The sequence below is a fragment of the Melozone crissalis genome, unplaced genomic scaffold (genome assembly GCF_028551555.1).
Source record: "Melozone crissalis strain CALT ecotype California unplaced genomic scaffold, PUWL_Pcris_2 ptg000004l_1, whole genome shotgun sequence".
NCBI classification, from domain to species: domain Eukaryota; kingdom Metazoa; phylum Chordata; class Aves; order Passeriformes; family Passerellidae; genus Melozone; species Melozone crissalis.
In genome coordinates this window covers 31744340-31758339 of record NW_026535782.1, presented here as the reverse complement: position 1 = coordinate 31758339, position 14000 = coordinate 31744340, and the positions used below count along the sequence as shown (strand labels likewise).

The following is a 14000-nucleotide window of genomic DNA, read 5'->3' as shown; positions in this document are numbered from 1 at the left end:
CGGCTGGTACTCGTTCATTCATTCACAACGCCCGGTTCCCCGGACACTCGCCCCTGTCCCACCTCCCCATCCCTGTTTTCCCGCCCCGTGCGGGCGCTGCGGGCTGTGCGGGGAGCCCCGGAGGCGGCGGCGGCTCCCGGGGGGCTCGGATGCTGCAGCCCCTCCGGCCCCTCCGAGCCGCCCGGGGGCCGCATGGCCGTGGGCAGGGGAATTGTACGGGCCGGAGGCAGCGCCGCGGAACATCCAGGTCACGCCCTGGTGTCCCCTTTTTATTTTCTTTTTTCTTTTCCTTAGGAGTGGGCGTGAGGGAATTAACGCCGAGCGAGCCGCGAAGCAGCGGCAGCAGCATCTGCGTGCGTGAGGCAGAGGAGGCAGATGCGATTACTTCAGAATTTATTTAAGGACTGGTGAAAACCACTGCAGCGGCTCCAGGGGAAGTCCCCGCGCCGGGGAGCGCGCCCAGCCCAGCGCTGCCCAGCCCAGCCCGGCCCGGCCCGGCCCGGCCCGGCACTGCCGCGCCGCTCCCTCCGCCTCCGCCTCCACCCTCCGGCCCCGGCCCCGGGCTCCGGCCCCGGGCACAGGGCTCCTGCCGCGCCCGCCGTTCCCCAGTGTCTGATAATAATTACACGCCCGGACTATTGAGATCATGGCAGGTTTTATCCCTGCTTTCTCACGGTCGGATTACCGCAGATGATACGCTTTATTACGCTCTACGGTTAGAAGAGATGTCGTGGCGTTTGCCTGAGCTCCTTGAATTACAGGGTGTAGTAGCGTAGCGCTGCCGTGCCAGTGTCGCTGCCGGTGTCCCCGGGCGACGCGGGGCTGGCAGCGGTGCCCGGGGCGCGGCCACGTGCCGTGGGTGACCCCCGCCCGGGGCGCTCCCGCTCCCCGCTCCGGCTCCGTGCACGGTGCCAGCCGGGCAGCGATGTGCCAGCCGGGCAGCGGCGAGCCGTGGGCACAGGATTTCTCTCTGTAAAGCAGAAAGCCGCGTTTGCTTTTTGATCATGCAGGCAGTCGTGCGTGCGTGTGGACTTCTGTCACGCACAGAGGCATAATTAGCCTGGGAGGTATCGAAGAGCCGGGGAAGCCAGATACCGCTCATTTAAGTTTAGCAAAAGATAATAAATAAAAGAAAGATGCTTTCGCCCTGCCCCCTCCTCCTGTGATGGTTTGCCTCCAGCTGCAAAGATGCTGTTGCTCGAAAGGGGCTGCTGGAGCTTTAAGAGCCACTCCCCCCCCTCCTCCTCCCGACAATGGTCTGAACCGAGCTCTGCTTCCCAAAGCAAAATTTGTAATATGCCATTTTTCCCATGGATGCTTCTCCTCTTGGCTGCTGACGAAGTGACCGAAGAAAATGTTGAGGTGCCAAGCAGCGAGACTTGCCGGAGGACGGGTGCGGGGGCTTGGGGTTCCTCGGAGCAACGCCTGTGTCACCATTTCTAGGAAGATGGTCCAGGAGTGCTCGGCTGTGTGAGTCCCCGCTCGAAGCCGGTGGAGACTGCGGTTGTTATTGATCAAGTGAAATAGCAGACGCCGAAATAAAAGATACTAGGTACTGAACCTTCTATTTCTGAGTTAGATATTTCTTCCTTAGCCCCGATATCCCCAGGGGATGAGATGCAAATGCAAAATCTAGGTGTCTCCCTCTTGCTGTAGCACTTGTGTGGTATTTAAATGCATTTCTGTAATGGGAGTTGGGGGGTTTCAGACTGAAAAATGTGAAATCAACTTATTTTTTTGGTTGTGGTTAAGGGAGGTAGGAGGTGAGAGGGATGACATAAAGAACAGATACTTGGAATGAGTCCTTTTTCTAAGGTACTGTGCTGACCACCCCTCCTGTGTGGAAGGAGTGCAGGATGCTTCTGTTAAAGGTGATATCATAGTTTAGTGGAGGCTGGCAGGTAAGGAGTTAACTAGGAGGAGGAATATGCATGTAATGCAACTCAGACAATAGGAAGGATTTTCCTTATTGGAATTACACTGTGCTGCCTAAGAGCGATCCTGCTGAGGACATCTGAAGCGACATAATTGCAGTAAGATCTGGTTTTATCAGTCACTATATCTATTTAACGATTTGGAAAAAAATAGCTTGTAAATGCAAAATACCCAGAACGATCCAATGAAATGAGTTTTCAAGCTGATGTCACTGTGGACAGGCTAGAATGTATGGTAGGTAGATTTCTACTTCTTTTTCCTGCAGCAAAATTATAAGTAACTTGAAATGACTCCTCAGCTGTGGTGTGCAAATCAAACACAAGAGCAAACAGAAAACAAGCTTTTAAAGCCAGTTATGGAGAGAAAGGTGAGGGACTAAAATTAGATTCACATCTAAGGTGGTGGCCTTCAAGGTGAGCAAAATGAATGCTTGTCTAAGAGCCTTTGTCAGGCAGAAGCCAAGTAGCTTTGTGTCTTCTTATTCTCAGAGCTTCCCAAGTGAAAGAACTCCATCTGGTAAATAATTTCCAGGCTAAATGAGATTGCAGAAGTGTTTGTAACAATATTCACTTGAATAAATAATTCTAAGACTCTTGGACAATTGAGATAACAAAAAATGCCAAATAGGGTGGGGTCCAGTTAGAAGAAGGAAGACAAGTTTTTCATTTTCCACCTCTACAGGATACATACCACAGAAATGTCAAGTAGTTTTAGAGAAAGTCAGTATTGAGGACATACTTTGACACCTGGTCCATACATGATCATAATCAGAGAGAAGTTAATATAAGAGAGTTGCTATCAATTAATTTGTTAATGGAGTCCCTCCCGAAAAGAAGCTTTATGTAACTCTTAACCAAGGATGGCCATATCCTGTGCTCTGTGCTGGAATTTTTGTCCATTCCCCTTGTCTGGATGTTTAAACTGAGCTGCAGAATTCCTAATTTGAGCTAATACAGAGTTCACTCTTGATGGAGACATAATGCAGCTAATGCTACAGATTTGCTATGACATTTTTGCATACAGCCTGAAAAATCTTAATCACAGTGAACCACATTCTTTCTCCCTCTAGTAAGACAGATTACTTTTTACCAGTTGGATGTTGTGCGTTTAGAGGGGAAACCTGTTCATGATTTCTGGTAATGTAGTAGGCAGTGGTCACATAACATTCATCATGCTCCCTGGTATCACAAAACAGACATTTGTGATCTTTATGCCTTTGTTTGGAGGGAGTAAAATGACAGAAGATTGATGGCTTGTCTATGTTAGTGACTTTTTCAGCCATCTGTACTGATCCAAACTCATTGAAGTCTATGATAGAATTTCCATGAATTCAAGTATTTTCTGGGTTTGATTCCATGCAAATAACTGGAGAAAACACTGAACTAGGGATCAGTCAACCTGGAAAAGGCTTTGTAGTAGATGGTGCAGTAGATACACGATGGACAAGAAAGATAATGTGTTTTGAGAGCTTCAGTGTCCTGCTTCTCAAGCTGCCATTGGGTATGGCTGTGATGCCTGAGCACACAGGTGCAAAACTACTACTAAATGAGAGTCTAGGTTTTGTTTCGAATTAGAAGAGTTCTAAAGTTATTCATTACCTAAAAGTCTATTTCCAGGGAGTGTTTATGTGCTACATGGATTTCAAGGGAAGCAGGAATTTGCCAGTATTCTGCTCCCCCTTCAGAACCTCTCCAGGGGTTTGAGATAGTTGCAGGTGCTACACAAGTTCACTGTATGTTGCAGTCCTTGCAAGTTTTGGATGCTGTGGGGGCACCCTGCCCAAGGGAATTGTAATATCTGCTTTGTGGCTCAGGATGGATCTTATATATTAACAGTAAAATGCTGGTGACTTAATGCATCTTTCATTGAGGGATTGCTTTACTTGCATTCAGATACTGGGTAAAGTGATAAGCTTTGTACTATAGAAGTAGTAAGTTCAGTATCAATGGAGCTTTTATTTTTCTATTTAAAGAAAGAGAAACACATTTGAAAAGTCTTACTTTTGTTGGCTTAGATCACTCAAGCATAACTTTAGTTAAGTTGTATTACTACAGGGCAAGTCAGCCTTTTTCTGGCAAAGAACACAAGCTTTCCTTCTTTTCTTTTGAATGAAGAGGTATATAGTGCCCATTCAGCTATTAATGTCAGCTCTTTCAGTTGAAGAATATGCCATCTTGTTTATTCCTTTCTCTCCTCTCCTTCCTCTTCTTTGCAATCCTGGCTGCATGGGAACTGTTGCACAGAGTGATGTACAGGAGAGCCTATTTCGTTATCATGGACTTCTGTGGTCTTGAAAATATGGGACAGAGATGTTTAATCCACCACTTGCAGTTCTTAACACCCACTGGAAAGAAATTCCAGCTCCCTCAGTGATCATTCCTCGCTGCCTGTGTTCCACTTAACATGCCTTCAGGTTGGAGTAGATGATCTCCAGAGGTTCCTTGCCACCCTGAGTATTCAATGATTCTCTCATATCCTCAGAGAGCAAGGTGGCTGTCCACTCCCTAGTGGGTTGCTGTAGTTACCTGGCCTGTACCTCACTTTCTCCTGATGAATAATTGGTCAGTTCAGGTCTTATTTACCTACTCACCTTCTACTTCCATTTTACCCCCAGCTTCTTCTCTGCTGTTTTCTGGGGCAAAAGCCTGCAGTTCTCTGGTGGCACAATGAGCTGCAGTGGCTTGCCAGATGCATGGTTAGACACCAAGTAGGATTTGAGGTATCAAGTCTCGGTAAAGAAATCCTTAGTAAAGTTCTTCAGTGGGAATTTACTCACTCTCTGCAAAGGTGCCTCCTTACGGCTGGGTACAGGTACATGAGTTTACTCAATTCAACATCATTCATCATTCCTTTGAAAAGAAGCAAATCTGTGGGTTTGGGTTCTTGGATTTGTTTGGTGGTTGATTTGTTTGGGTCCTATCCCATGGAATTATTCCATGTGGAAAGGACGTTTGGAAGTCATCTGTGACAACCTCTTGCTCAGTGCGGGGCCAAGTGCAAAACAAGATGAGTCTGCTCACTGCAGGTTTGGAAAATAAAAGAAAATTCAGTGTTAACTGTAATTTTCAGAAATTTAAGGCAGATATTTATGCACTCCAAATATGTGTCATTTAGATTTTGTCACATTACCTGAAACTTTTAAGAGAAGTTAGTTTGCAATTTAGAGTTGTGACAATACAATTCAAGGTTTCTGTTTTAAACTTCAGAGACAGGATTCTAATGCTTCGTGTGCATTGTTGATTGTCTTTGTTTATTCTCCCTTTTTTGTCGCTGTCAGCTCTGAATTCTTTTTCACTAGCAGGACTCATCAAAGAAATGTAACTGTAATTGCCTTGTGGGAGTTGATAGGAATGTATAGATTAGGGAAAGGGATACTATGCTGGGATAACAAATATCTGAACATAGGAGCTGGCATGTGCAGATGAGGTGGAGAGATTAAAATATATGCACAGACTTGAACATGTTTATGCATCTGATTTTCAGTGCATTCAGAGCTGAATGAGAAACTAACAGCCTATTAAGCTGTATAAAACCAATTCAAAAGAGTGGAGGGCTGGGAGTCTTCATTCCAGTCTTTGATCTTTTGGGGTCATTCCTGGGTGTATGATTATATTCCATCAATCATATGACAAGCTGATAAGCACAGGTAGAAAACATGGAATATCCAGATGTCAGTTTGGATATGCTTGGTCTACCTAGCAGCTGTGGTTTAGAAAATCGAGTTCTCTGAGCCTAGCCAGTTTTTGGAGCAGTAAGAATGGAGAACAAAAAGGAAGCTTAATGGCAGTCCTTTATTAATCTTGTTCAGTTCAATTCTGAGTGGAATTGATATCTACATGTTTAGTAAGAACTGAGTACCTGAGACAAATACCTGCTATGTATGCATGGATCTGTACATATATCATTAAGTCCAGGATGCAGCTGTCTTGTGCATATGAAATTTGATTCATGCATATATAGGAAAAGATATCTGAGTTTTTTCAAAAGTTATGTAAATGCAGAGATCAGCTGCAAAAGTATGTGTGGCATGGTAGTTCTGAAGTGTAATAGAAGTGGCCCTGGAAATAGCCTTATTTTGAGCCTTTTAGAACTGCAGCATTGAATGTGGCTGTGTCTCCCCTATAAATACAACTGAAAAAGGAATATATTTTTTGCAAAAAGAATGGCTTATTCTGGCTGATTTATTAGAGATATCACTTTCAGTGTTTAATGATTGAAATTCTTCCTGTATAAAATATACTTGAGCTTAACACAGATTTATGGTCTGTGGTAAGTGGGGAAGAGTAGGTAGGTAGAGTGATTCGTTCTAATTTCATTGTATGAAATATTTCAGCTGATTATATTATGAACCCAGACTAAAAATTGTTAGGGTGATGGAGGTATTTAATCACCAAATTTAGGTTTAAAATTCAAATTAAATAGAAGGAAAATCAGAAATGGCCCTCTTTCCCTACTGGAACTTTAAAAAATATAATCCAGGTTACTCAAGATATCACCACATTAGCAATCAGACCAAACTGATCATAGCTGTACTATTTTTATGTTATGCTTTAGCATGAATCCCTCAGTTGTTTCTGTCTGTATGTGTTGTCTTGGTCATCTATGTCCTTCTGGTGTATGCAAACTAAATTCCTTTCAGGGATAACTAAGCTGGGAGCTGACTCTTACATTTAAATCTCCTGACCCTATGTGTGAACCACATAAACCTGTGGTTAGCCAAAGGTTATGCATTGACTAATGCATGCAAACGCCATCAGGAAATGTCAAGAACTCTTGTAGCTCTGCGACATATTTCATTTCCTGTATAAAGATCCAAATGCATATGTGACCTTCCATTTGTCCTCAGCTTCCTATCTTACACTACTAGGCTGTGATCGATCTGTTTGCTGACACTCCTCCTCTGTTCCTGTGAAGTTTTTCCTCTGCTTTACCTGCCCTAGCTTTTGTTGCAGTCCCTCTTGATAAGCCTTCTTTCCTTTTTTTTTCTTCATTTAAAAATTCTTCAAATATTCTCAGTATTTTGATTCCTACCTGCTATCAAGCAGGAAATTTGTAACAGGTGTGTAATAAGGTCCTGGGGAAGTAGCTCTATTCTTCAGCACGTGCTTGGGAACAGTGTTGAATGGTGGCTGCCTCAGGACACTGAAAGCATCCCATGTGTTGGCACATATAAGAGTGATAAATGCCAAGAAAGTTTTAAAAAAGGAAAACAAAAATGCTTTTCTGAAGGCAAGAAGACACAAATCATAGTAAATGGAACACCATGGCATACTAGGTCTTTCATGAAAGGCTGTAAGAAATTTTTCTTTGGAAGCCCCACAGCAAACCTGCAGTTGCTTGAGATTTTGTTACTTGTTTTGTGGCTTGGTGACCCAGAGACACTTTGAGAAGCCAGGTTTCCTTCCGAGTTGTTTGGGGTCCTCATGGACCCCCAATCAAACAATCTGTGTGAGGTCATGATCCAGGATTCCCTCCCATATCTCCTGCTCCTTGCTCTTACAAGAGTCCAAATGTCCCTTTCTGTCACACCCTCCCAGCCTTTCTGTCTGGCTCAGGTTAACAGACTGCTTTGCTGCATTTCTCTTCACTCTCAGGGTGGGGGAGGGAGAGGACGCAAGTGGTTCCAATGGAATAATGGCATTGATCTCCGGACTCCCAGAAAGCGATGTACATCACCAGGCTCACTGCAAGAACTGCTGTACCTTTTAAAGATTCTCCAGGGGCTGTGAGCTGTGGGAGAAAACATCCAAATAGCAACTGCCTACACCAGGAACTGCCCACCCATTCCCTGCCTTCTCTGCTGTCTTAGTCATAGCCCAAGTTTGTTACTTGTGCTGTCAGAACAATGCAGTCCAGGGATTCAAAATAAGAACAATGCATGGCCCCTGCCTTCCCTGAATGCAACAGCTGAGAGGGACAAGATGTGATAACAGTGCCATGAGCATTCATGGATTCTCTTATAACCCCACAACCACTTATATGGCTTCCCACATCCACATAATGACTTGAAGAGATTTCCCATCTAGTGTGAATGCAAGGTGCTGAGACAGCAACAGCTGTCCACACAGAGCTTTCCCTACCTGTTCTCACACACTCACCAGCATTCCCGCAAAATTGTACCACTCTCACTCTGCCACAGCCTGTGGTAGCTGGGGTAGCTACCACAGGGGTAGCAAATGCTGTGCCCTTCACACCAGAAACCATGTGTAGCACATTGGAAGCAATTTCTTGAATGATGAAGCTTCACTGATGAGAATCCCCTAGGACAAGAAGTGTGACCCATGAGATGTTGATGATTGTGAGGCAGAAAGGGTGCAGTGACAATCCAGATTGTTAACTTTGATGTTGGAGAATGGGCGTGCAGAGACCATGGTCTCTGGCCACCTGGTGCATACTGAAAAGTTATCATTGAACTGAGCAAGTAGCAGATGGCCTTGGAATTTTTTTAGGTATCCCTTTGCTCACTGTGAACATGACCATCCCAAACTGGTCAGCCACAGGTGGAAGCTGAGTGGAGACTGGTGACGGCCCCTTGCTGAGTGCACTGTACTTAGACGATGTTGTGAGAGGTTCCTGGAGGCAAGACAGGCTCCCCTGGCTGGCATCCCACATCCCAAGGTCCCTGGGGACAGTGGACAAAGCAGTCAACATCAGCAAGCTCTCCCAAAGATGCCTAAAGCTCCTCACTGTACATGAAGTGGGGGTTTGAGATTTATGTAAAAAGCTTTGGAGCGGAAGGATGGGACTAGGTGATGTTATTTGCTCTGCTCAGGACAGATTTAAGAAACAAACAACAGTGATTCTGTTCCTGGTAATTCAATTTTCACAAGATATCATAGGGATGTAATTAGCAGAGTTTCTAGTTCTTGACCTCTTACTGAACAAGCTCACCGGAGAATAACTTCCCCTGAGGATGGGAATAACTAGATAGAAAAATAGATTAACCTGGCATTGTTAAGGCAGCATGATACTGGATCAATGGTTAGCCTGAGCTGTACTGTAGAATTGCCTAGAGGAAGACAAAATCTGGCAATTAGTGGCAGCTATTGACATCAATACCAACAATTCAACAATGAAATTAAGTAAGAGAAGGGAGGGAGAAAAGCCACAATAAGGGAGACTACAATTGCAGAGGAAATATTTTCTGTTATTTTAAGAGAGTATTATTTCCAAAACGATTAATTTAAATATTCTGTAACCCTCCATCTCCTTCCAGTCAGTCTTCCTTAGTTTTGGGAAGCACATTCAAAGTCTTTGCTCTATGGAATTAGTCACTGTATTTAATCCCTCTCTATTGATCAACTGATTAACATTGCATGCAAGTTTAAAAGTGGGAACAATGCAATAATCTACTAACTGTGTCCATGTACAGAGTTTATTCTTCTTCTTATGAAACATCCTCAAATGTTTTCGCTACTGAAGAGCTGTTCCTTGATTTGTGTTTGTTTTAAAGAAATGATGTGTGAAGTGATGCCAACGATAAACGAGGACACCCCGATGAGTCAACGGGGGTCCCAAAGCAGTGGCTCGGACTCGGATTCTCATTTTGAGCAGCTGATGGTGAACATGCTGGATGAAAGGGACCGTCTCCTGGATACCCTTCGGGAGACACAGGAAAGCTTGTCACTTGCACAGCAACGCCTACAGGATGTCATCTACGACAGAGATTCCCTCCAGCGACAGCTGAACTCAGCACTGCCTCAGGTATGTTGTTAACAAAGATTCTTTTTCTTTTTGTTTAGGTTCACTAATTTTTGAGTTAACACCAATTACTTTAACCCTAATCAGTATGCATTCCTTGAGGTCCAAATTTTGCTCCCATTGATGTCAGCTGTAGAACTCCTATTGAATTAATAGAACCTGGTTTGACCTCTATGGGACCTTTTTTCATATTTAAGAATAGGAGTAATGCTGTTGACTTGAAGGAGAGCAAGATGAAGGCCTGTAGCTACTGGTTCTTTTGGCTGTTGCTCTAGCATTTACAACAGGTGAAGGATCATTTAAATAAAAGATCTAGAGGTAGAAATAAAGAAAGAAGAATGAGAATGTTTTCTAGAGACTTCTAATAAACAATAAAACCAACTAATGTAGTTAATAAGGTACGACACAACCCCCAAAAAATAACTGATACCTTAATATTTTAATTCAATTAAGTTTAAATATTTATATAAATCTCACTATCTGAAGTTACCCTAGTCTTTTTTAGGAACTTCAAAACTGAATTACTTCAGTTAAAATACTGTGATATATGTCAATAATATGTGTCAATATAATTGTTTTTAATATACTGGAATTAAAAGCAAAGAAAGATTTTACTTCAGTCTGCGTATGTGGCCAGAGGTTGGAAAGATACCATGATTCAAAATTCAGATTTACTCCGTGTTTTTTGCTTTGTGTCTCTGAGCTGTCATGTATTAGAGCATGTGACCATGAGGGCCTAGGGAGGAATTAGGGAAGTGTGTAGTTGGAGTAAAGAGGCAATAAGGATGAATGAAATAGTAACAAAATTTTTAAGGGTAGAAGAGGAAAGTGGCACCCTCTGGAATAGGGAAAAGCAGTTCCCTATTCAAGGGCTAACCTCAGTAGGTTTTTGAAATATCTTGGGATGGGACAAAATCAGAGAGAGAGAGAGAGAGAGACAGAGAAAAAGAGAAAGAGAAAGAGAGATAGAGAAAGAGCTCCAGACAGTGAGAATGCCTGCAGCTGGTTTGGGACAAACAAAAAGGAGTAGCAATGATCTTGATAAACTGTAAAATCAAGGTTGTTTTTTTTTTCTTTTTTTCTCTTTATTTGTGGGCAGTTGAGCTTCTTTTTACAGGTATCTCTACACAGAAGAGTAGAAAAGAGTAAGTGAAAGACAGCATAAATCCTTTATTCAAAGATTTACTGCTGGAAATCCAAAGAAGAGAGGACACTCAGCATCTGTTAAGTCCCTTTCAGTGTGCTGATGCACTCTCCACTGGGCCCATAGTGAGGTATTTTTGTTGAGCACTAGCAGGTGTCTAAGCCCTAACAAGTCCTGCATATGCAGAATGCCTGCTAAAATACTGGAGACTAGCTAAGGAAAATAATATTCAGTATAAATGCCATACAGAGCCTAAACAAAATGAATTCTAAGGAAATGTATCACGATAGTATTTTATTCTTTATTTCTTCTAGTAAGAAATAAAGATTAAAATTATATTTTGTTACATAGTTTTGAATGATAGCTATACAACTGCTAAAAGCAATAGATTTGTCAGGTGAATGCTTTGGTCTACCATGTACCATTAGGAATGTGTTTCAGGTAGCATTCATCCTTATATCTAAGAGAGATGCAGGTTTCCCATATGAGAAACTGTGTGACACATGGTTACACCTTAAAGCAGAATCAGGTTTTAAGTCCATCAAATATGTTATCTAGATCTTCATGTAATAACGAAATTCTTATAAGTACAGAACACTGGCTTAGTAATATAGTATTTGAGTAGTAGAGTCTTTCAAGAATGTAATTTTCATATCACTGCCATACTATTTAGTTTCAGTTCTGGACTTGAGATATTCTATACAGTACTTTCACAGTTTTTTGGTTTATGGTTTTATGAATGGCAATTGCCTTGCTAACTGCCTGTTGTAGCCTTCTAACAAAATATTACCTAGGACGACTTACCTAGTGGAGAGGAAGAATTCTCTCTTTACTCAGTTTAGGGGGAAAATATATAAATATACGATATCTATGTGATAATTATCATGTAGTTCTGGCATCTAATGAGTCTTGCTTTATCAGAATTTATTCTTTTAGTTCTTGATCCCTCGTGTGGTTTTCAAAATTCAGTTATTTCTCAGTATTTACACTGTGCTTTATGAGTAGAAACTGTGTATTGACACAGTTTTATTCCAAAGCATTTTTGTTAGGACACTGTTTTTGCTTATTGTCTAAGTGTTTACAGTGAAAAATATGTTCTGGAAAAATCATTACACTTGTAATAAATAGAACCTGCACAAAAAGAGCTTGCATGAAAACTCAGCCATTGAAAAATCTTGTCTGATGGGAAATAGGAAATCATAAATAACATTAAAGAGGAAGCTTGTGTTATTAGTTAATGCTGTTACAGCTGTTAGGGCTACAGCCAATGACTGTAAATGTCTTTAAGTTTTTATACTGGTCTGCACTGCAACAGAACAATGTACAATTAACCATGTCTTTCAAATCTGAGTTACGGAAATATAGTTGTCATGCTAAGTGCTACCATTGAAATAAATTTTATTTCCATTAGATTGGCAGTTTTTACTTTATGAACATCTGTCTGTAACTGAACAGCTATGTTTGAGGGAGGAGGGAAAAAGTGAGCGAAAATTACAGATCAGCTGGTCTAAATAAAATAACAGGGAAGACTTTAATCTTGTTTTGGAGGAAAATCTAATGATATGTCAAAAAGCTAACTTAAAAATATAACAATGGTTTATCAAAATTATCTTTATGCAAAGTAACTCAACATGACTCTTTGGTACCAGACTTTTTAGATTGGGGAACTACAGAATCCCTAAAATTACATTTTTTGAAGTCAACTCATTTAAATTACTGATAGATGGGAGGTGTCTAAGGAAAAGCAATATAATAATTAATAAGGTCAGTAATAAAGGAGAGAGAGAAAAAATTTTCACTTACAGTAGACTGACAGGATAAAAGGAGAATAGTAGTAGTTAATGTATTTTGAAGCTTTTATTTATTTGAGCATAAGAAGCAGCATGCTAGTGGAAATTTCAGATGACACAAAATTGAGTTGAATTTTGAACTAAGGGAGTTTATAGTACACAAGAACAAGAGTAACAGAGGTGGGATGGCAGTGCATGGTAAAAGGGTGAATGCCTTATATCTAGCAGGTAATAAAAAAAATCATGACCTTTTAGGTAGCTGTAGTAAAGAGGGATAATATATGGTTTACAGTGGTGATAGGCAGCCAGTGGGAGGTTAAAAAAGGAAAGCATCATTTTGAAATGTGTTACATAAGAGACTTCTGTTGGAAGTAGGTAAATATTAATGCAGTTAGACCAAGGGGTGGTTTGGACCTTATTTATCTGAGTTTTGGCTCAGTAGTGATTGAGAGTCGACCTCAAATTGGAAGAGATTGAGAAAAACATTGCTAGAGGAAAGAGTAAGTAACATTTTCTGTCTGAAAAGACTAATTGAAGATTTCTTATTTCTGGGGGAAACTGACTGCAGAGGGACAATGAGTGATTTCATAGATTTTCTTGGAGAGACAGGAAGATGGAATGAACAGGTAAAGATGAAAAATATTTTAAGCCAAAAATAATGTTCATGAAGGAATAAATGATTATAGGGTACCATGAATAAAGATAGATCATTCATCAAAAAAAGGTCTTGCATTATGAAGGAATGGCATCTTTCTTAGACCAAGACACAGCGAAAACCCATAACTGGTATAAAAGAAGTTGGTATAAAAGATATTGTATTTCAAAATATGTTTGCTTAACCTGTGAACGGGACCCAAAACACCTCTTCCATATTCTTTATTTCAAACTTTATTCTGGATATACTTGGAATCTAGTTCACAAGTGGTCTTGTTTATTCTTCTCAAAGCTGCCTATTGATAGTGGAAGCTTCTAAGGAAAGTGTGTCTGGGTCTGCACTGTATGATCCCCAACAACAGGAATTTATTGCATTTAGGTCATGACTCTTAAATCCAGAAAAAAAAATAAGCCAAGTACAATGAAATATGCTGTAATGAGGAAGCATACAATCTAAATACTTAATATTGTGTTTTTGTTTTATTGGAGTAAAATAAGGTCTTTTACTGCAGCATAAGAAAGTGTTCTACCAAAAAGGTTAGGAACTCTAACTCTGTTTTTGAGTGCTAAAAAGAGGAAAATGTTTAGTTACAACTTTCTCAAGCAAATTTAACCATAATCTTCTCTAAGCTAAATAGTCTAGAAAATATCACCTTGATTAGTTACCTTGTAAACAAACTGAAAAAATACAGCATATGTCATTGTAAGACTTTGAATGACTTCTCTTATGATAGAATCATAAGATTTGTAATTGTATTCTGATAAACAGTACTGAA

The 14000-nt window shown here is 41.2% G+C and overlaps 1 protein-coding gene across 6 annotated transcripts in view; it reads left to right on the top strand.

The window, feature by feature from the left end:
- Positions 1-1224: 1224 nt before the first annotated feature.
- The window catches only part of PPFIA2 (PTPRF interacting protein alpha 2), a 289129-nt gene continuing 276353 nt past the window's right edge, over positions 1225-14000 (top strand). For 2 of the 6 annotated variants that reach the window (XM_054279110.1, XM_054279079.1), the window contains exons 1-2: positions 1228-1552; positions 9389-9639. In XM_054279110.1, coding sequence (XP_054135085.1) covers positions 9391-9639 — 249 coding nt within the window. In that variant the 5' untranslated portion in view covers positions 1228-1552; positions 9389-9390. Of the gene's footprint in view, positions 1553-9388; positions 9640-14000 lie in introns of all 6 variants that reach the window. The other 4 variants (XM_054279165.1, XM_054279101.1, XM_054279120.1 and 1 more) reach the window with 3 other exon arrangements.